This window comes from Canis lupus, chromosome 25, assembly GCF_011100685.1.
Source record: "Canis lupus familiaris isolate Mischka breed German Shepherd chromosome 25, alternate assembly UU_Cfam_GSD_1.0, whole genome shotgun sequence".
Taxonomy (NCBI): Eukaryota; Metazoa; Chordata; class Mammalia; order Carnivora; family Canidae; genus Canis; species Canis lupus.
This window is the reverse complement of record NC_049246.1, coordinates 37,631,581-37,655,212: the sequence shown is the minus strand read 5'-3', so window position 1 is coordinate 37,655,212 and position 23,632 is coordinate 37,631,581. Positions and strand designations below refer to the sequence as shown.

Genomic DNA, 23,632 nt, shown 5'->3' with positions numbered 1-23,632 from the left:
TACCACAATCATCAATTTATGCCACATCACTTAAAAATGTCAGAACTACAACATCGAATTTAATTTTACTAAGGTCAAAGTGTCAAGTCCGTTGAAGAGCACTTCTTTTGACTGTAAACTGACATCTCGCAGAATACTGAATGGAACATATGTGTTTCTCAAAACCACAATACTATTCTACTAATATACAATTTTAAACAAAGACACAAATAAAAGTATTTTCCAAAGGTGACAGAACGATAAACAGGAAAGTCAGGAGATTCAACCTCCGAGGCAGAAGTCAGCAGCAGAGATGTCCACAGGTGGTGGCATGTCGACTGCCGGACCGTCAGGAGTGTCCTACTTGTCAAGTCACACACTAGATGCATAAATGCCCATGGTAGTACCATACTGTACTTAACATATTCTGTAGTGAAGTAAAAATTAAGAAAAAAACAGAAAGCAGCCATCTCCATGGGGCCTGCACTGTCATTTCTCAGTCCTTCCTCTGTAAAGAATCTAGCTTTTAGGGGAACTCACATATTTTGCTAGTATGCTTTAATCCAACACGGTGTGTGGGGAGAAGAGTTAGCAAACACTTGTAGTTAGAAGCCAATTCTCGAATCGACAATAGGAAGATTTAAGGAAAATAAAGGTTTCGTCCTAAGGAACACAGAAGATATCCTTTTGTAAGTAATCTTAGTTTTATAATAAAAAACAAACTTTCTCCATTTCTAAATACCCAGTTTCCTTGAAAGGAGAAGAAACCATAGGTTCAGTAAAATAGCCAGCAAAAATTTAATTACTGTAGAGTATCCTACAAGCCAGTTTGTACCTTCAGCAGAACTCATGGTAAATACCTAGCAATGGTAGGAAATAACTGGCCTAAGACACCACACAATTCCCATCAACAGTGGCTCGTTTGTCCCTGTTCGCCCACTCTGGGGAGGACACCACCACCACCACCACCACCACCACCCGACCTCCAGGTGCTGGTCGCAGTGCTTGGGGTGGGGCAAGAGGATTCCAACATGGTGATCACTTACCTGCGACCAGCAAAGGTCTGGCTGCAACAGGATTGGAAACCTTAGAGTCCTTTTCAACAGTCTCACTGACCTCAAAAGGACACTATTTCAAGATGTCATAGGGCACATTTAGGAAAGTCCCTTGTTTTCTTTGAAAGGGAAAGTTCCTAAAATTAAGAACAGTGAGGTCTTACACAGTCAAGTCTTCTCTGTCGGTACTTGGGCAGCGGCGCATGTGGTGTCCCCCTGGCTCCTTGTCCCCGCCTGTCTCCCATCCTTACATCTTGGGGCATAAATGGCCCTGTCCACAGCTGTGGCCCCTTTGTCCAAATCACCCTGAAGAGATCGTGTAAACACAGCCGACACAGAGCAGGATATGATTTAATTAGCGCACTCCCCATGGCAGCCCTTGGAGGTAGATACTAAACCCATCAGAGGCCCAACATGCGAGGTTCAGAAATGTGCCCAGGACCCCCGATAAGGAAATGAGAGAGACTGAACGCCGAGGGGCAGTGAGGCTCCCAGCCCACTACCCACCTCTACCCCTCCCTCTGTGCATCAGTATAAACTGGGGATGCTACAGTCCTCCACAGAGATTAGGAGAAAGCTCAGAAACATCCACATTACAAAATATTCTAGCCAGAGAGGGCTTTTGACTTATCCTCACTGCTATTTAAAGGGAAGGGCCCTTCCCATTGCACCTCAGTTCCCAGGGGCCACAGAGGAGAGTCCTTCCCGCCTTGCCCTGGCTTCTCATTTTAAGGCTCCATGTAGACACACTTTTAGGGATTGTTATTCCACCCCGCAGAGTCACTACTTGGATATATTTCCTAGAAAAAGTGATAATTCTGATTATTCAAATGCAGCAGGAATGTGGAATGGTCAGAAGGGAAGTACCCACCAGTAAAGGACATAAGTGAAACTCCAAAACTCTGAACTTTTCATGTGGGCACCATGGGCTAGCTGTAGGCCTTTGGAGGTGTCCTGGGTATGAGCATCCTTGGCCATCCACACCACATCTTTACTTGGGGGCTAGAGCCATGTGATCCCAACTTGTTTTCTCCTCCTGGTCCAATTCCTGGACAACCCCTTACAGAAATCTGGTTTCCGCCCTTTAATGAGTCAGGAAGCTGCTGAAATTCTCTTTCAGAACACTGTATGTGCTTTTAGAACATACCACCTCTGCAGGGAAACACCACTGCCCCAGGACACGCTGTCCTGTGAGACACCATCTTACCTGAACTGGAATCTCCCATGACCCACTTCTCAGTGACTAACCTGATGGATTCCTTTGTTAGCCACATAGAAACATAGCCATTTAATGAATATTTTCTCCTCTCCTAGTGTGATGAGGGATTAACAAACTCCTCTCACATGATTGCAGGATGAGTCGGGGCCTAAGACCACAGACGCTAGGTCTGCAGACATCCTGTCCTTGACCACACCTGTCCCTGAGCAGGTGACGAGCCCTGGGGAACGTGGAATGTTTGTTAGCAATACCACTCACCACGTATGTCTGTGATTAAATTGCAGAGGGTGCACTCAAGTTTCATAAACCTAGGAAGAATACAGTACAGGACCTGTCCTCAACATCACAGAAGTGCTGCATGGAAATCCCACAGGTGACTCAGCCTTATTATGCTGGGAATGACAGACCAACTCAAGTTGGAAGAAGCTAAATATTAAATTTACCATTACAGAGAAAAACAGATGTTCCCATGAAAGGTTTTAAATAAAGTTTAAGTTTCAACCAAACTGTCCATATATAAGACAGGTTCCAATTACAACTGCACAAAGAATTAAAATGAAGAACCAACTCTGACACTATTAGAAGAAAAACACTGTTTGTCTAGGAAAATGTAGGACATAGCAAGCAAGGAACACACCTGTCTGGAAAGGAGCTTAAGCTGCATTCTCAGTATCACAGAATAATACCTGGGACTTAAAATTCTGTGCGTTGCCACAAAAATATAAATAGGCAGGCACATTTGTTTAGGAAAGAGAACACTTCCTGGAGAATAGCCGAGAAATGGACAGTAGCCACCTGTGGGGGAGAGGGAGGCACATTCCTGGGGGGAGGAAGGAAACGTACAGCCACATGGGGCCATGGAGGGGAGGTACAGCCACCCATTGGAGGGTGGTGGCGGTACAATGGCCTGGGGCCACATTCCCTCATGAGCATATACCGTCTTCTAACTACAAAGCCTATCCAATTAGAGAATCACCACATGGAAGCAGAAGAAGGTAAATAACACACCAGAGATAGTGGCAAGGCCAGAAGGACAGACTTCAGGTACACTTTCCATGTAACACAAATTAAGGCATAATCACTTTATGCTCCTGAGCAGATTTTCCCCACGGAGTCCCTACTTTAGGAAATACAGCATATCCAACATTTGCAAGTTTCAACTGTTGCCCTGTGTTGCTTTCACAAATTTCCTGAAACATACATATAGCCCTTCAACCCACTGTCCCCAGATGCTGCCCCACTGTCCACGTATGCCTGGTCCCCAGAAGCCACCACCTGTCCTGAGGGACCCAGCAGTCTGCTGTTCTCCTGGGACTCTGCAGGAAACAGGACACAGGGGGTAACCCAGACGCCTACAGGATGAACCTGCTTTGTGTTACTAATCCCTACATCTTTACATACTGCTGTCCTGGCTGCCAGCTACCTGCCAGCGCACCTTCATTCCACCTGGATGGAGGTGGCATCACACTGGGCACTGGGGGCTCTGCAGTGAGCAAAGCTGGTGGAGTCCCTATGCTCCTGGGGCTCAGGGGAGTCTGGCAGTGATGACCAATGCACTGGACAAATGACCAAACCCACATCCATGGGCTGCCCACACAGGAGGGAGGCCCTGACTGGGGAGGTGGAGCCTGGGCATGGCTGGATCTGCAAAGGCCCATCTCCTTCAATGTGGCTTCGCTCACAGAGAGGACAAGTGTTGATGGCAGAGTGTGGCTGGAATCTGGTGTAGAAGATTCTCTGAAAGTGCTGGCTTGCTACATTTCCAAGTGTGTGGCTGATTTTCTTAAGTAAACTTTTCAAAATTCCACCAAATCTGTCTTTATTTTAATGAAAGTAAGCTCATAAAATTGACCAAAAATGCATTTAATTTACTTATACATGACTTAGAAATGGGTAAGTGAAAGTCAGCAGAATCATGGATCAGATATTAAGAACTGTTCACTCACCAAGGGTCAAATCCAAGCTGCAACTTGACTTGTCTTTTTTTATTAATAAGGAAATTTCTCAGGGCATATTATGAAATAATAATTGCAGATAGTTAATAAGAGAAAAATTACTACTTAGTGAAAATATTTCAGTTTGCATTGACTTTCTGGAAGTAAATTTAATAGCTCAATATTTTTTTTAATTTTTATTTATTTGACACACAGAGAGAGAATAAGCAGGGGAAGTGGCAAGGCAGGGGGAGAGGGAGAAGCAGACTCCTCACTGAGCAGGGAGCCCAAGGTGGGGCTCGACCAGAGAACCCTGAGATTATGACCTGAGCCAAAGGCAGATGCTCAACCATCTGAGTTCTCCAGATGCCCCTAACAGCTCAATACATTATGCTAAGGCTATTTAGTAACTGGCCAAGACAATTGTCACGAACTATTATAAGAGGAAGAAGCTGGTTTTGAATAGGAGGTAGGTTTGAAGAGCAGTCTGACATCATGATGACTGATTAGCCTGAAGCTAGTACGGGGCAGCACGCTCATGAAGTCTGAACACGGATGATGAAGGATAGTGATCTCACAAGTACGTGCACAAGGTCTGGGGCTGCCAGTGCTATGAGTGCTGGTGTGTGTGCGTGCTAGCCTAGAGCAACAAGTGGTGCTTGAACTCATGCTCCCCAGCTGCGTGGATGCAGGCACATGCACCTGCCCACATGCATGAATTCAGGAACCTGCCCTGGTGCAGGAGAGTGGGACAAGCTCCTACCAACCTCCCAGAGCTCTCCAAGGCACTGCTCACTGCCACTTGGAGGCATCCCTGGAGCTCCTGCCAGCATGTAGGTGCGGCGGTGACACATGGTTCAGCCCTAATCCTAGGACAGCTATGGGTGTCTGGAGTACATGGCACCTAAAATTATTTTCTTTTCTATAAAAAGTTGAGTACAGCTTGGAAAAGCAACATTAATTCCTCAAAATCAGAGAAAAATTATGGAAAAACTATTAAAGTAACCTAGATAAGAAAATGTTTCAGGTATTAACAGATAATGCCAGGAATGGTCACACCTCCACTCAAAACTACTTATCTTTACCTCAGCAACACAATGTATAACTGGACGATAACTAATAATTTTTATTCAGGAAATGTAATAATTATTGACTAGTCTCAGTTTAAAATTGCTGACTTTAGGAGAACAAAAGGATCTCATATAGAATATTCTTCCTTTCTTTCATACACATCCTCAGGAAAACCATCCCTGAACACCTTTACAAACATAAGGAAACTCTTTATCAAAGGTTTCAAAACCACTGCTGCCTCATATCTTGCTTACATGTGTTCCAACATCAATGAGTGCAGACAGCTCAGCATTAATTACGGGAAATCACCTTCCTGAGAAGAACACAGGAATCCTCCTAGCTGCTGATGTAGGAAGAGCTGCTACACACATTTAAAGCGTCACAAAACTCCACTCAGTGGCTCCTGAGGTCAAGGTCATCTGCCATCAGCACAGGTCAAGGAGCACACGCCCTGCTAGGCAACAAGAAGAGCACCTCACAAAAAAAAAAAAAAAAAAAAGGAGTACCTCACACCCAAGCACATGGAGACGCTGCATCTCCGTGAGAGGGTGGCAGTGAGCAGAGCTGAGTCGGGGAGGGGGGTCCCAAGCTACTCTGGAGGTGAAAACATAATGCAACTGGGAGAGAGGAGAGCCGGCATGGGCAGGGGAGGTGCCAGAGGGAGGGAGGGAGCTAAGGCCCCACAGCAGGTGTCTGCAGTGGCACGTGCACTGATGCACAGCATCACTGACGGCTGGTGTCTGTCTTTGCTGTTAGCAGAAGGTGGACATGAGCAAATGGGCTCTTTGGAAGCCAACCCTGCTGGTCTATGGAGGGGTGCACGTGGGCAGGGGTGGGGATGAGAGGTGAGGTTCCTGCTGGGCAGTGACTAAGCCTGTCAAGCCTCGCACACACGGCCTCAGCACCTTCTCGGGTCACCAGGTCCCGTGCACACCATCTCCACAAGACAACTCAGAGACTGGCGGTACTTCTAGAAGGGCACGAGACCATTTCAATTGACAATGCATGTGACACATTTTAATTTTAATACTTATGCATTTTGTAGGTATCAGAAAACAATCAGTAGAGGAAACATACAATTTTACAGCTATTATGGTTAGGGTGAGGCTAACGCTGGTATTTTCATTTTCAAAAACATGAAAGACACATGAGGAAAGGCTCTTCAGCAGGCAAAAGTGCGACATGCAGACAGAATGAACAAATAGTGAGGAGGATCAGGCAATAGGAAGGAAGAACACTGGCCCACAGATGTGCCTCATCTGAGCACAGAGTGGTCACGCCCCTGCACAACTCCTAGTCCACCCCTGCAATGAAGTCCCTCTACTTCTGCGTGGGGTGCTCAAAAGTGGTTAGTAGGACACAACAACTCAGGGTGTCCCAAACTTGAAGATGGTGCCGCGGAGAAAAATTTACTAGAACAGAGACCTCTGTGCTAACACACTGTTTCCTGGCCCCTGGATTCTCGACACTCTGAACTGGATGAGTCCAAATGCAGTGCCTCACCCAGAGATGGTGAATGACAGACGTGCCCCATTGGCCAGTGCGTGCATCAGAACACACCCCATCGGGCCCCAGTGCACAGGACTCCCAGGAAGCACGTGGCACACAGGTGCCCTGCATGCTGGTCACATAGGACACCCTGGCAAACTCTGGGGCCAAACCAAACACGTACTATTACCTCAGGTATAAAGTGATTTAACCCCGAATATATCTGTCCTGCCACTAATACTACTTTTTAAATTTTTTTAAAGATTTTATTTATTCATGAGAGACAGAGAGGCAGAGACACAGGCAGAGGGAGAAGCAGGCTCCCTGCGGGGGAGCCCAATGTGGGACTGGATCCCAGGACCCCAGGATCACAACCTGAACCAAAGGCAGATGCTCAACCATTGAGCCACCAAGGTATCCCAATACTTTTCATTTCCTAAAAAGCGTTACAAGGAAAATATTTCTAATATCTCAGCCCTATTAAAAACCCAAAATTAACGTCATCACAACCCATTGCTTACATTTTGTCTACAATGCATGTAACACATGATATACATTCTTTTTGAGCCAAGATAAAAATTTCCTCTACAAATAGATCATCAACACAATCAAGGCTTCTGTGGAGATCCACTGTATATCAATTCCCTTTTTCCTACCAGCTTGCTGCTTGTCTATGAAGCAGAGTTCATACTTGTGAGGAACACAGAGGAGAAAATGCACGTGAAATCATGAGGCCGGAACCTCAGGAAGAGCCTGTGTGCGCCCTTCTGGGTCTCCCACAGCAATGCACCTATGTGTGTGGCTGGGCGAAACCTGCAACGTGATATGCCCCTGGGAGAAAGCGTGTGGGACACCAGGGCAGGAGAGAACCCCACTATTTCTGTCACCCCGAGCTCACTCTTCATGTTCTGTTCTGCTACCAAACAAGCACAACTTTGCACCAATGCCAGAAGCGTCTTAAATATTTACACTTGTCACCTTCAAAACCCAGTCCATCAAGTGTCATCAAATGGCTTTTGAAACGGAAGACTTACTTTGACCACGTAAGTGAACCTTCGAATATCCTGAATTGCACTTGAGAAGTCTAAGCGATTGAAAGCCTCTCCCAAAGTACAATAGCCATGCCTCTGGAAAAACAGACACAAAACAGTTGAAATCCATCATCAGTCAATTAGTCAAAATAAAGTGACAGTTAATGCGAATTAGTCTGTGGAATTTTTTTTTAATTTCAGCAAAGGGCATTTGTTTTTATGATTTATTCTACATTTAGATTAGCATGGTGTAAAACCGCAATGCTAAATATAAGTCATTTATAATCAGGACATTATACTCTGCTATTCTTACATCACTACTGAGATAAAGCCAAATATGTATTAAATAACTTGTTGATTTCTCTGGTCGGGATGAGCTTGGGAACTGAAATCACAATGGGATATGTTCTGAGCTAAGCACCTACAGATACACAAATCATCTGCCCAGCTGCTGTGAAGATGTGTCTGCTGCAGACACACACGTTGGAACACCCAACTCCTCTGTGGGTCTGGAAGGTGCCCCGTGCACAGGACCAAGGCCCAGAGTCAGGGGGTGACTATGTACGGTTTCCAGCTGGGGAAACCCCGGAGCTGGTTGTCAGACAAGACGGGTCCCAGAGTCCAAGGGAAGACATGGAACACAAGGGATGTGTTCTCAGTACTGAAAACACTGCCATCTACTTCAGCTGTGCATCCCTCACAATATATCCTACATTCTACACAGTTTGCACAGGGTTGTATCCGAGGTGTCAGGACTCATTTCAAACTCCATCTTCTGTATTTGAAATCCTGAGAGTATATAGAGACTTTCAAGTCATAGTTGTGGGGTTAGAGGAGCTGGTGATAATCCTAGACACAGGAGGTGACAGATTACCCCTCGCATCTCTAACCGATACCAGGACAGGGGTTAGCAAAGCAGCTGGAGCGCACACCTGAGTCTCAGACCTAGGATGTCCCATGAAGGTTTATTTGGATTTGTGCCCAAATCCCAAGAACAATCCTAATATGTGCACAAATCAACAAAACACATGTTTTTAAAACAAAATACATTATTAATGAATATCTACTATATGCAAACTGTTTTCCTGGGAGCTGTGCAGGAAGCAAAGGTTAATTATAGATTATAATCCGAAGTCAATCACTGCTGACATCTCTACTTTAATTCCCTTTTCTTCGCAATGAACAGAGCTCTAAATGCTGGTACAGACACAGACTCCTTCCCAGGCAGCCACTCGTGTCACCGAGGCCTCTTCTTTTTTGGGGAATTAAATCTGATTCACAGACTGTAAAACACATGTTTGGGCCACATGAGCCCACCTGAGTCTGGTGGGCCCAGAACCACACATGGAACCTCAGAGGCTATGGGGCAGCCACAGCAGGCCGTGCAGACCAGCAGGAGAGGTGCCTGGTCTGCAGCAGGTGCTAAGCCAGAGATGCAGCTGAGTACAGGAAGCCCAGAGCCCCCCAAGCCTGGCTGTGTCCCTGTCCCGGGGCCCACACAACACCTCTGCAGACTCACACTCACACTATGCTCCCCTGAATGGGTGTCTACTCTGTACTTGGTGTGGTAACACAGCAGATGAAGTACTAGACAGTCTTTCAATAAGCCCCAGCCATCAGATTCTACCAAGCGCTTCTGACACGCCTCACTCAGAGCGTGTGTGAGCCTAGAGCAATTTCAAACCCACACAGCAGTTCTACCCATCACCAACAGGCCAAATCAGTCTTCTGGCTCAGAAGCTCCTAAGCTTCTAGGGAGCAGAGCCATAGCAGAACATCCATTATTAACACTTCTGGAATGTTATATCTATGCTAAACAACTACTCCCTAAATTATGCTCCCCAATTGCTGCAAAATACAGCAAATGAGTTTCTCATACTGCAAAATGAAGGAAGCCTCCCTGGATACTGAGCAGAGAAAAAAACAGAATGGAAGGGAACTACCCACGGCTCATAAAAAAAAGCTGCAGTCAAATTGGCAAAAGACAGGAGCGGGAAGGGCTCACACAGCTCTTGACAGGTTCAGACTTATCTACAACGTTGCATTGGTTCTAAATGGGGGCCACCAATGTTCTCACCACCCAAAGCGCATGGGAGCAAGGACACACATTGCAGCAGCACCAGAGGCTCACACCAGTGGCTTTTGGGGAGAGGTAGGGAAAAAATGTCAAACCATCTAAGGGTCCATACTTGTTCCAACACAGGCCTTTGGTGGATTCAGATTTGCACTGGGGACGCTAACCACACACTGCACATGCGCATGCACATGTACACACACGCGTGCATGCACACACATGCACACACGAATCACCGCTTCAAAGGTCCTATATTTTCATCTGCTAGAATGTGAATCAAAGATTTCATACTGCAAAAGAAATAATTTATTTAATATGACATTACATATTCAACAGAAGCACCAAATACACTCTTAATTAGAAGAGAATACTTACTTCTCTTGTGCTTTCTTTATGAACATAGATCCATTTCTCACGATAAAAACCTAGAATAAAAATTAACTTTGTTTTTAAAATCTGGCAAATCATTTAAAATGAAGATTTTTATGGAACTTCAACAGTTGTACATGCTAACAAAATTATCTGACATATAAATAAGAGATGCTTTCACTTGGTTAAATGTCAACAGAACTGCTCTATTTCCTGACATCATTTTAAGAGATGCTGAAATATCTTTACATGAAAAATTATTTAAGGCAGCCCCAAGTCTTTGTAACTTAAAAGAAAACTAGCACCACTAACAACTGTGGTAATACCAAACTATAAAACTATATATAGTTAACTACAAACCTGTGATTAGGAATTAATTCTGTGTGTCCTAATAATTCTTCTCTTGTTGCCTTTTTCATGTAATTCAGACCCACACCCAAGGACTGTGACACTCTATTCTCCACAGAACCTGTTCTTATTGAGTAGCCTGAATGCCCTAAGACGGTTCCCAGAAACTCCAGGCTGCGCCTCAGGAGGAATGCAGCCTGTCATGGAGGCAAGCTACCGCCAGGAGGCTCCCTATCCCCGCCCGGCCTACGCGTGTCCAGCCCTTCCTGGCCAGCTCTGGCCGGGTCTCCGACACAGGAGTCCAAAAGCAAGACACCTTGCAGTCTGGTCTCTTTGCTTGGGAGTGAACTGGTCACTGAACTCATGACCATTTTGGTCATTCAGATGCACGAGCTTCTTTGTAGGTTTTGCTACCTTTTGTTTTTGCAAATCTTACTAGTTACGCTGCAAATGGTCTGATAACCAAGTCAGCGGGCAACACTGGATACAGAGCTATCATTCACGCATTGTCTTTTATTTCTTGAGATAGCATTATCAGAATAATGTAGTATATCAATATATAAAACAAGTAAAAACATCATAAAATCATTAATAAAAATGATCTTACACTGAGTATTTGTATCATTTCTAAAATGATCCTTTTTCCTCTTTTTGGACGTGTATTTCTGTTCTTCATTACTGAATATTTCTTCATCGTCACTATTTAAGATACTGAAATAAAGATACATTTTATTAAATACTTTTACAGAGAGATATTCATTTGGCTTTTATTAAAAAAAAAAAAAAAAAGAGAGAGATAACATCGGTTTGCAATCCAGAAGACCAAAACAAAAATCATGTTGAATTCTGAAAGCAACCAATAACTCTGCAAGCAGCATATCACAGGTCTGAAGTTATGAGGTTAACGTCTCATCTGTTGTTTGCTTTGACAAGTCTGAGATCTATCCTGGTTATTTTGGGAATGTCATACCAGGAAGGGTGGAACAAGTTTCAGACTCTCTCAGAGGTTCTATACGGCCATCAATGGAGACTTCACAACAACACAGACATGATAAACACCACAGAAATGCTTTGGGGAGAGATCAGTGGGAGAACAGGATGCCCAACACTGAGTCATGATGCGCCATATTCCTGATCCAGCGTTCCCTTCATCTTCTGCAGGCTCACAGGCCTTACCAGCACCACCGCTGCACAGCAACGCTTTCCTAGGAAGCATCAACCAGTGCCAACTGTTATGACACTTAACTGAAGCCAGGTGAAGGAAATTGTTCATTTTCCCATAAGCGCATCTAATTAAAAGCTTTCCCTTTTTTTTTTCCTTTTGGCTAAAATAAGGAAACAATTTAAGGCAGTAACCAAACAACTGGAAAACATTTTCTTAAAAGGCAATTTATAGTTAAAAAAAATAACTGTACACAGCAGTCCACCCCCTCAAAAGTAAAGATGCTCACAATTTTTATTTTCAACACATTGACACTGGCTGGTTTTTGGTCTGGAATCAGGGGGAGGCCCTGTGGACAGCCGACAAGCTGGCTGGTGGAGGTCCGGGTCTGATGTTCAGGCCACAGGCTAATGCTGGAGGCAACAAGCTGGCTGGTGGAGGTCCAAGTCTGATGCTAGGGCCATAGGCTAATGCTGGAGGCAACAAGCTGGCTGGTAGAGGTCTAAGTCTGATGCTAGGGCCACAGGCTAATGCTGCTGATTCCCAGCACACTCACCGAGAAAGCGGTGATGGCTCCTCCACTCACTAGTGTTCACATTTAATGAACGCAGCTGCACATGCCAGGGGAACCCATTTATCACAGTCAGCACAGACTCCAACCACACTGACAACCGTTTGTAAATCATGACAAGTACAAGTATGTTTACAAAAACATGCAAAAGCTTCACACGCAGCGGTGGGAACTCGTGGAAAGTGGCTGGTCCTTGGGTGTCACATTCTGTCTCACACAAGTCGGCTGTCATGGATTCAGATCCTGAACACAGCAGCTTTCAAATCTGAAGAGCGCAGCTCTCCTAACTAGAGTCACGAGCACACCCAGAAGCGCAGACTGTTGCCTACAAATTGTGCCGTGTAAACCACACTGGATGCCAGACGAGGGGACAAAGGAGGTGGCCCCCTGCCCCTGCCCTGGAGGGAGCCCGGCAGACCCCATTCTACCCCGCACACACACAGCAGGTGTGGCTGCAGATGCTCGTCCCTCCAGCAGGTATATAACCGGCGGTGTGACCATGGCACCTGGGGCTCCCCATCCCTGCTGGGCTGTGCAGGCAGTAAAGGCGCTCATTGGACTGAGTCAGGCCCCAGGCCCAAACCAGTCACCATGCCCCACCTGGGTCCACACGGATAATCAAGAGAAAAGGCTCTCTACAGAAACTTAGATGCCATTTTCACAAAGTGTATCTTCAGTGGTTTTCATACTCACAGGTCAAAAACATATATATGAAAGTTGGTAAGAAAGAAAAATGCTTCCAAAATTAAAATTCAACATTTAATACTGTAAATTCAACAGTGCTTGATTTCACATGTACATAAGCCACTGACCGATCACATGCATAGGAAATGCTGTTATCACCTGTGGTTTCATGAGTGACATAAACATCACCAACCAGGATTTAAAAGTCAGCAGAAACTTCAACAACAAAAACCAAACAACTGGATTAAAAATGTGTATAGGAGGGCGGGGGGTGGGAGTGAATGGGTGACGGGCACTGGGGGTTATTCTGTATGTTAGTAAATTGAACACCAATTAAAAAAAATGTGTATAATGAAGACATTTCTCCAAAAACAACACACAAGGGGCCAATAAGCACATGAAAAGATGCTCAACATCACTTGTCAAGAGGGACATGCAAATGCAAACCACCGTGAGCAGTCAGCTCCCACCTCGTAGGACAGCTACGTAAGCTCCAGAAAATAACGAGGACACAGGAACCCCTGTGCTGGTGGGAATGAAGGAGGGCAGCCTGTTTAGAAAACACAGATTTGCAGTGATTCCTACAGAAACTGAGCACAGAACCACCATCTGACCCAGCAATCCCACTGCTGGGTATACACCTAAAAGAAGTGAGAGCAGAGTCTCCACAAGACGTCTGGACTCCATGCTCATACAGCTGACAGGGGAAGCCACCTCCTGTCTGTGCACACAGCTGGACAAGCAGAACAAAGCTGGTATTATGCTTATGGGGCATTACTCAGCTTAAAACAGAAGGAAATCCGGGCACACACTGGAACACGGGAGAACCTTGAGGACATCATTCCAAGGGAAACAAGCAGTCATAAGAGGACAAACTGCATGGGATTCTGAGTATCTGAGGGACCTGGGGTCGTGGAGCTCGAGGCATCAGAAAACAGCGGTGGAGAGTGCAGAGTCGGTTAAGGGGGCTGGAGCATCAGTCCTGCAGGCTGAGCAGTGAGGAGGGCGTGGGGACATCCATGCACTCAATACTCCGGAGCTGGGTACCTCCCACTGTAAAATGGTCTATGTCAGGTGTGCTTTACCACATTCCCAAGGTGTAGCTACCTCACGTCATCCCTATCTCCACTCACTTCCTGGCTCCCTTACCACCTCCGGTTATTCTCAGGCAAGCCCCAGATGGGACGTCATTTCAAGGGCAAACACCTCAGGATGATCCCACTGTGACTGGTGCGGCTAGTAGCTCTTCCCAGACAGGCTCCCCTCAGGCAGGATGCGGAATGTCCCTGACGCCCTGCAGTGTGCATACTGCTTCTGGAGGAAGCCCCCCATTGCTCCCACCACGTGGGCAAGGCCACACACTCAGACCAGGGAGCCCGTCAATCTGGAGCTGTACCTGCGTCTCACCGACTCCCCACCCCTTCCCAATCACCCCTGTTTTTTTCTGAGTATGATACAGATTTAGAACATTCAAGATAATCCATATGTTTTCTCATTCATAGGGTTTTCCTTAGAAGGGGAAGATGTAGCATCTTCCCAACTGCGTGATGTCAGAACCCTACACACTGTGTGAAACCAGGCACACAGGGGCCCCTGAGAATGTGGCCCCTGAGAACGAGTCTATATGCTCACCCCAGTTCCTGTGCATGTAACCTTGTCCTTCCTCAAACAGGTTTTGTGCCCCTTTCTCTACCTCTTCTCCTTCCTTTAATGGGAATGTTTGTTCGCTGGATATGTCCAATAGATCTCTCACCCTGCCCTCCATTTTCAAAGTCATTTTCTCTTCATGCTATTCAGCTTGGGCGCTTTCCATCCCCCATCCCCCAGATCTTGACCCGTTCTTCTGCACCCTCTTGTCCGCTGCAGTTTTCTTTGCTGTGACCGTATTCTTCAGCTCTGACTGGCTCCTGTGTACACTTCCTACCTCTGCTGAAGGCCTCACCGAGTTCACCTACCTTCTCTCCAGCCGAGTAGACATCTGTAGGACTGTTCGTTAGTTCTTTGTCAGGCACACTGCTTTCCTCTGTTTTTATGTAGTTCTGTCACTGAGGTTTTCTCTTGTTCTTTTGGAGCATATTCCCGTATCTACCCATCCTGCTTGACTTTGTGTTTGGTTTTATCAATTAGGCACAATAGCTACTTGCCCTAAATTTAAGGGAGAGGAACTGTGTATGGTTGCCCCCCATGTAGAATGTGTGCCTGGTGATGAGGGCTGGCTGGACAGAGCTGTGGCTGGTGGAGGCTGGGGGTTTTGGGGGGGCTGCCCTGTGCGATGGTCAGAGGTATAGTGGGAGTGGATTGGGACAGCCCTGAGGCTCCCCACACAGAGGGTACCCTGGTGGACAGCTGAAGCTGAAGTGGCTACAAATGGTGGGATCCCAGGGCCCTCCCCAGTGTGGGTATCCCAACAGGACAATACATGAAAGGGAAGTGAGCACAGGCTGATGCAGTCTCTGGGCTCTTGTCCAGGGGATGCCCTGGCAGGACAGCCAAAGGGGTTCAACCAGGGTGCTCCAGGCTGTGCAAAGAATGGCCCGGCAAGGTGGCTGGGGGTCAAGGTGAGGTGCAGGCTGGGGTCTAGGGGCACTCTGTGTGGGGGCACCATGGCAGGACTGTTATAGCTGAAGTGGGTGCAGGCTGGGGTAGTCCCTGGGCTTTCCATACAGAAGGCATCCTGATGAGACAGCTGTGGTGGAGTGGGTACAAGCCAGGAAGTCCCAGGATGCTCAGTGCAGGGGGTGCCCTGGTAGGGTTGCTGGAGCCAAAGCAGGCATCAGCCGGGAGGCCCTGGAGCACCCTAGCAAGGCATGAGAAGCTGACGTGGTGAGGGTCTGGGCTGTTCCAGGGCGCTCTGTGCCTGTGTCACCTTGGTGAGACAGCAGGAGCTGTAATGAGCAAGGACTGTGCTGGAGCCCTCTTGCTGTGGCGGCTGAGGCTGGTATGGTCTCAGGGACCTGCTGGGCTCAGTGAGGTGGCCGGCCAGTTAGGACGCTGGACCCTGCTCCTATCCACATTATCAAGGGGAAGAGGAGCATAAACCATGAGGCTCACCAGACCCAGACCCAGCAAGTTCCAGCAGCTCCCCACTGTTTGGTAAAATTTTAAGGATGTCTCTTTTATAAGCTCATTGATCTTTTCAACTGTAGCTTTGTTCTGTACCCTCAAGCAGACAATGTGCTGGGGGGGGGGGTCCCTTGGTACCAGCACCCCCTGCTCAGGTCACAGCATCAGAGGTGGAGGCCTGTCCACTGCCACATCATCCTCTGTTCAGTCAGCCCTCAGTTCTTCTTCAGGAGGGACTGCTCAGTCAATAGTGGTGGGTATGGGGTGTCCCTGGAGGTGGGGAATCCAGAGTCTTCCTCTGTCGCCATCTTGGACCAGAACCAATCCTGAACATAACCTCATTTGGAAACAGGACCTCTGGTGATGTAATTAAGTGAAGGATCTTGAGATAAAAATCATCTTGGATCACTCATGGGGGCCCGAACTTCCATGGCAGAGGAGAAGGCATGGGGAGATCAGCAGAGAGAAGGCCAATGACCACAGAGACAGAGACTGGAGTGACATGGCCACCAGCCAACAGACGCCAAGACTGCAGCAAACACCGCAAGCTGGGGATGCCCCTCAAGGCCCGTCCACACTTGCATTTTTTTAAAAAAATTTTATTTATTTATTCATGAGAGGCACACAGAGAGAGGCAGAGACACAGGCAGAGAGAGAAGCAGGCTTCCTGCGGGAAGCCCAACATGGGACTCGATCCTGAACTCCAGGATCATGCCCTGAGCCGAAGGCAGACACTCAACCACTGAGCCACCCAGGCATCCCCACACCTCCATTTTGGACTTCTGGCTTCCAAAACTGCTAAAGGACATTTCTGCTGTCTTATGCCACTGATATTATGGTTACAGCAACTGCAGGAAATGACCACAGTTACCTCCCTTTACAATTACTCGAGGTTGATGCTGATTCTGAAAACACACATGCGCTGTCAATTCTACCATTAAATACACAAGCTATTGGGAAAGAAAATTCACCAGATGTGATGCCCCATCAGAAACATAAACCAAAGCAAACATCAGATACATATTTGGTCCTATTCCCCAAGATGAAACAAAGCACAATGAAGCCCTTGAACACAATCACCGACAAATGACTCAAGGCAGACTTGTCAGAGGCCCTGTGCAGTGGGGCCTCCTCACAGCAGGAGCTGGGCAGCATTTTGCTCCTCTGCCCGCCAGAGCCACGATCTCTGCTCTAACAGTTCTTCACGACGGTTTCGGTTACACATCGTTCATCAGCGGCTGCCTTTAAACTTAGTTTTTTATCCACACATCTCCCCACAAAAGACCAAAGGTTGTATGTTACCTTCTCCTGCTGGCCAAACGTCCACATTTACTTGTCTTCCTACTTACAGTCACTCTTGCTTCAGCAGGTTATTAGTCTCTCTTACAAAAAGATATTTTAAAAGGAAAAATACAACTTACTTTAATTTTTAAGAAAGGATTAAAAAACCTATTTTAAGGGTTAACACTTTATTCCTGAGTATTTCACACAACACACTTAAGGAATCTGAGGCAGACATGTTATAGGAACAGGAGCTGAGAAGGTGGTGGCCATGCAGTCCCACGTTTACCTGGGAGAAGCACTGGCCTCCACACACCACTTGGTTTAGTGAAAAAAATATAATTCTTCAGAGGTTAGGATGGCATTCTCACAGAGAAGGACTGGCAGGCAGTCCAAGGGACCCGTAGGATGTGGGGAGCACTCACCGACCCCAGGCACACAGCTGACCACTGCCTCTGGCCTGCTGTCCTACCTGACAGACTCACAGCACAGGCCATGATACTCACACAGCTACAACCCTACCAATTCCTCCCTGCTTCATGTCACAAAGTCGCACCATAACACGTAACGGCGAAGCAGACCCGACAGGAGTTCTGCAGCAGGGATCACAGGACAGAAATATGTTCAGGAGACAAATTCAAGTGAGCCACACATCTATCATCTAGGTACACGGACTCTTAAGGTAAGGGCCACAACGAAATTTATGAATGTATACCAATGCAGGGAGCGCCGAGCCCAGGAGCTAAGTGAGGAATCCACTACAGACACTGGATTAAACAGCCAGAGGCAAACAGCTGTCAAGCAAATACTACGTATTTGTTTGTGGGACTATGAGGCACAAGACGGCATGTAATGATTACATGACAACGTAGACAGAGAACACACGCTGAAAGTGTGGTGGAGGGAACTGGAGTGTGATCAGTAGCAAACCGCATTATTTACTGTAGGAACCAACAGTCAGTATTCCAAACAGAAGGAACTGAGGTAACGATATAAACGTACTACTGGGAAGCCCAGGTGGCTCAAGGGTTTAGCGCCACCTTCGGTCCAGGACGTGATTCTGGAGACCAGAGATCGAGTCCCACGTCGGGCTCCCTGCATGGAGCCTGCTTCTCCCTCTGCCTGTGTCTCTGCCTCTCTCTCTCTCTCATGAATAAATAAATAAACAAAATCTTTTAAAAAATTATAAATGTACTACCATCAAGGTGAAAATAGATGGAAAGACTTCCTAAGTACTGAAGGAGTGAAGGCAAGCAGAACACAAGATGACAGGCTCTCTTCTGTATGTGTACAAGGAACCACCCAAAGGTACATCTACAATTATGTCTAAAACACGGGTAACCTAAGCTAGACAGAGAGGAAGGATGGAGGGTGTGGCTCAGCTTTGGATGGGCTTACAGAGAAAAATCAAACACAAATACTGAATATGAGGAGCACACAACTGAGAATAATTTATGTGACCCAAGAGTAACAATGATCACAGGAAATTACAGTATTAAATTAGCATTAAACATATATATTTTTAAATATATATTGATAAAAACTTATAAAGTAATTTAGACATACAATTCTAAAAGCTAGAAAAAGAATACTAAAGATAAAAGCAAATACCACTAACTAGAAAAAAAGGTAGCACAAAAAATTCAAAGCTAGTTCTCTGGAGAAAACAATCAGCAAGATAAACTACAAGATAGCTTATCAGAAAAATAAAAGTACAAATACTTAAATTTCACAATGACAAGAAGAAAACTATAAAGACAAACAGAAAATTTTAAGACCTATAAGGGGTAAGCATTAGTGTAAGCATTATGATAAAATGCTTTGAAAATCAGAAGAAATAAAACTTATAGTTTTTAAATACATAAATTTGGTAAGACACCAATAAAAAAATCAGACTTTTTCCTTAGGGATAGGGATGTTAATTATAAAGTCCATTTACGAAGCAGCAGCAAGGAAGAAAAAGCAGACAACTGTGAACAAGAATAGCAATGAGGGGAAGCGTCTCATCCTGACACTGAAACACATTAGGAAACCTCGTGAAAATCATCTCCAGTTCAAGGTGACACAGGAGGCCACTGAACTCAACACCTCCCTTGTATATGTCAAGTCTCTGTGACCTAAGGAACGATTTCCTCTGGGGGGAGAAAAAGAGCCTGAACAACTCTTACACATCGAGTGAACAAGAAAGAACCTCCATGGAAGTGGGTGGGAGAGGCTGAGACATAGCCTCGTCATAAACGCTAGAGCCAGCACAGCAACACACAATCAGGAGCCAACTCAACAACCACAAGCTTATCCCTGGGGAACAAGGGATTTGAACCTAACATGGGGAACCCCAACATTTACAACTTGCATCTGAGAGTCAAGCCCTCAATGAGGCTTGATCTCTGGACACAAGGTCCCCCCTGGGGCCTAGCACACTTGTGCTGACGAGGAAGTGTCCAGCCTTTCTGTGAATGAGGTTTAACTGCCTTTTACAAGGCACTGCCCTGGAGGCAGGCACATAATTGAACACACATCTCAGGGCCTACTGACCTGCTCTCCAGAGACAGAGTCTGGCAGGCAGCTTACCTGTGCTTTCCTGCCTCATGTGAGGTCGCCAGATCACCTGGAAAGGAGTTTGAACACCCATCAGGCATGAGGCTTTTAGTGGCTGCCACCCAGGAGGCACGTCCAGACCCCTGGCTATGCGGCCAGCAGGACTTGAACTTGGGGTCTCACAGGACCATATATACTTGCTTACTTTAAAAACTGCTGCCCAAGGGTCCAGCCTCCCATCAGCCTGAATCAAGGTGCTGGTTGAGACGTGCCGCTCTGGAACAATGACTGGTTCTGGCACACAGTCAACTACTGGGAGCTGCTAAGAATCAGGTGGGCTGCCTGGACAACCACAGTGGTCTGAGAAATAACCAAACTGATGGCAGAACTGATGGAGAAGCTGCATCTTCTACATGAGGCTAACCCTTCAAGCCTGGGAGAGCTGAGTATTTCCTCTAAAACACAAAAACCCACACGGAGAGTTGAGTAAAATGAAGAAACAGTAGGATACTCGAAACAAAAGAAGATAAGCCTAAGGGAAATAACCTTAATGAAACAACGGTAAGTAACTGACCTGATAAAGTGTTCAGAACAATGGTCCTATGGTGCTCCCTGAGTTCGCAGGAAGAACCACTGAACAAAAAGAGGATTTCAACAGAAAATGTACAATGGTGCTAGAAGCCCCAGAGCTAAGGATGACAGCAGACACACAGAGAAAGCAGGAGAAAGGGCCAGGGTTAGTTCTGGACAAAGGGCTGTGGGACTCACCCAATTAGAGAAGCAAAAAGGAAAAAGAACAAAAAAGAATTGAGAACTTGGGGAATTATGACCACCACTAACATTCCCATCACAAGCGCCCTAGAAGGAGGACAGACAGAAAAGGGGCAAAAACACTTATTTGGGGCAGCCCCGGTGGCTTAGCGGTTTAGCGCCCCCTCCAGCCTGAGGTGTGATCCTGGAGACCCGGGATCGAGATCCAGTCCCACATCGGGCTCCCTGCATGGAGCCTGCTTCTCCCTCTGCCTGTGTCTCTGCCTCTCTCTCTCTCTGTCTCCGTGTCTCTCATGAATAAATAAATAAAATCTTAAAAAAAAAAAAAAAAAACACTTATTTGAGGAAACAATGGCTGAAAACCTCCTCAGTTGGGGATGCAAATTTAAGAGTTCCGGGAGGACGACCCCAAAGGGAACCACACCAAGATGCTCTATAATCCAACTGTCAGAAGTTATGAAGCAAGAGAAAAACAATTTGTTGTGTACAGGAAAACCCTGTAAAATGACCTGCAGATTTTTCAGTAGAAACTGTGTAGGCCAGGGGATCCCTGGGTGGCTCAGCAGTTTAGCACCTGCCTTCGCCCCAGGGCATGAATCTGGGGTCCTGGGATCGAGTCCCTCGTCGGGCTCCCTGCATAGAGCCTGCTTCTCCCTCTGCCTGTGTCTCTGCCTCTCTCTCTCTCTGTCTCTCATAAATAAAATCTAAAAAGAAAAGAGAAAAGAAAAGAAAAGAAAAGAAAAGAAAAGAAAAGAAAAGAAAAGAAAAGAAAAGAAAAGAAAAGAAAAGAAAAGAAAAGAAAACCGTAGGCCAGAGGGAGCGGCATGTTATGTTCAAAGTGCTAAAAGAAAAAAACTGCCGAGATTACTCTACCAATGAAGTTGGCCTTCAGAACTGAGAAAGTTTTACAGACGAGCAAAACTTAAAGGATTTAATCACCTCGAGACTAGCCATACAAGTGTTCAAAGAACTTCTTCAAGTGGATGTGAATGGGCACTGATTAATAACAGGAAAAATATGAAAACATGAATCTCATTGGTCAAGGTAAGTATATACTAAAATCCAGAATATTCTAATATTATAAAAGTGGTGGGCTAATTACTAATAAATCTAGTATAAAGATTTAAACAAAAATAGCAAACATAACTACAATTATTTAACAGATACACAATATTAAAATATGTAAACTGTGATATCAAAAACATAATGAGGGGATAAAAATAGAAAGCTTTGGAATAGCTTCTTTTTTTTTTTTTTAAGATTTTATTTATTTATTCATGAGAGACACAGAGATGAGAGGCAGAGACATAGGCAGAGGGAGAAGCAGGCTCCCTGCAGGGAGCCCTACGCAGGACTCAGTCCTAGGACCCCAGGATCACAACTTGAGCTGAAGGCAGATGCTCAACCACTGAGCCACCCAGGTACCCCTGGAATGTCTTCCAACTTAACTTGTTATCAAATTAAAATAGACCGTCGTAAATTGTTTTATGTGAGCCTTGTAGCAACCACAAAACAAAAACCTATTGTAGAAACACAAAAGATTAAGAGGGAGCAGTGCTTATATCACTATAGAAAATCATCAAATAATGAAGGAAAAGACCCAAAAACTACAAAACAACCAGAAGTCAACGAACAAAATGGCAATAAGTCCTTCAGTAATCACTTAAAATGAGGAAGAACTAACCTCTGCTATCACAAGACATGGAGTCCCTGACTCTGTATGCTGCCCACAACAGACTCACTACACATGGAAGGACATAGACTGAAAATGACACAACGGAAAAAGAGATTTCATGCCAATGGAAACCAAAAGAAAAAGCTGAGGGAAGGGATACAGACCTCATAAAACAGATTTTAAAACAAAGACTATAATAATGGACATTATTACATAATGATAAAGGGATCACTCCAATAAGAAGATACAACATTTATAAATATTTCTGCATCCAACATGGAAGTACCTAAATAAATAAAATATTAATAGATCTAAAGAGACAGGTAGCAATACAATAATCATAGAGAACATAATACCCCCAATTTCATCAATGGATAGATAATCCTGATAGAAGATCAATAAGGAAACAATAGTCTTAAAGGATATATTAAACCAGATGGGACTAACAGGCACACACAGAACATTCCCTCCAAAAGCATCTGAACACACACATTCTACTTAAATGCACATGCAACATACTCCAGCATCGATCACATATTGGGCCACAAAACAAGTCTTATTAAATCTAAGAAAACTGAAATTATATCAAGTATGTTTTCTGACCAAATGGTTAAGAAACCAGAAAGCAATAAGAAGAAAACTGGAGGGGATCCCTGGGTGGTTCAGCGGTTTAGCGCCTGCCTTGGGCCCAGGGTGTGATCCTGGGGTCCCGGGATCAAGTCCCACATCGGGCTCCCTGCATGAAGCCTGTTTCTCCCTCTGCCTCTGCCTCGCCTCTCTGTGTCTCTCATGAATAAATAAATAAAATCTTTTAAAAAAAAAAAAAGAAAAGAAGAAGAAGAAAACTGGAAAATTAACAGATATATGGAGTCACAACAACTGTTAACTACACAACCAATGGGTATTACAAAAAAACAAAAGAGAAGAAAACTTACCTTGAGACAAACGAAAATGGAAAACACACCAACACATACAGGATGCAGCAACAGCAGTTCTACAAGGGAATTTCATACTGATAAATGCCTATACCAAGAAATAAGAAAAATCTCTAACTTCAAATCTCAAGGAACTAAAAAAGGAAAAACGAATGAAAATGAGAAGAAAGTATGTATCAAATTTCAGAGCATTAATGAAATGCAATATAAAAAGACATAGATCAATGAAACAGAGGGTTTTTTTGCAAAACATAAAATTGACAAACCTTTGGCTAGACTCACCAAAGAGAGAGAGAGAGAGAGAGAGAATTAAAATAAAAATTAGAAGTAAAAGAGGAGACATTACATCTAATAATACAGAAACTACATAGGATCATAGGAGAC

At 45.3% G+C, this 23,632-nt stretch overlaps 1 protein-coding gene across 6 annotated transcripts in view; it reads right to left on the bottom strand.

The window, feature by feature from the left end:
- FBXO25 (F-box protein 25) overlaps window positions 1-23,632 on the bottom strand; it is a 67,092-nt gene that overhangs the window by 17,616 nt on the left and 25,844 nt on the right. For all 6 annotated transcript variants that reach the window (XM_038573945.1, XM_038573947.1, XM_038573944.1 and 3 more), the window contains 3 exons: window positions 11,176-11,279; window positions 10,227-10,276; window positions 7,781-7,873 (listed from right to left, as the gene is read on the bottom strand). In XM_038573945.1, the coding sequence (XP_038429873.1) occupies window positions 7,781-7,873; window positions 10,227-10,276; window positions 11,176-11,279 (247 nt within the window). The remainder of the gene's footprint in view (window positions 1-7,780; window positions 7,874-10,226; window positions 10,277-11,175; window positions 11,280-23,632) is intronic.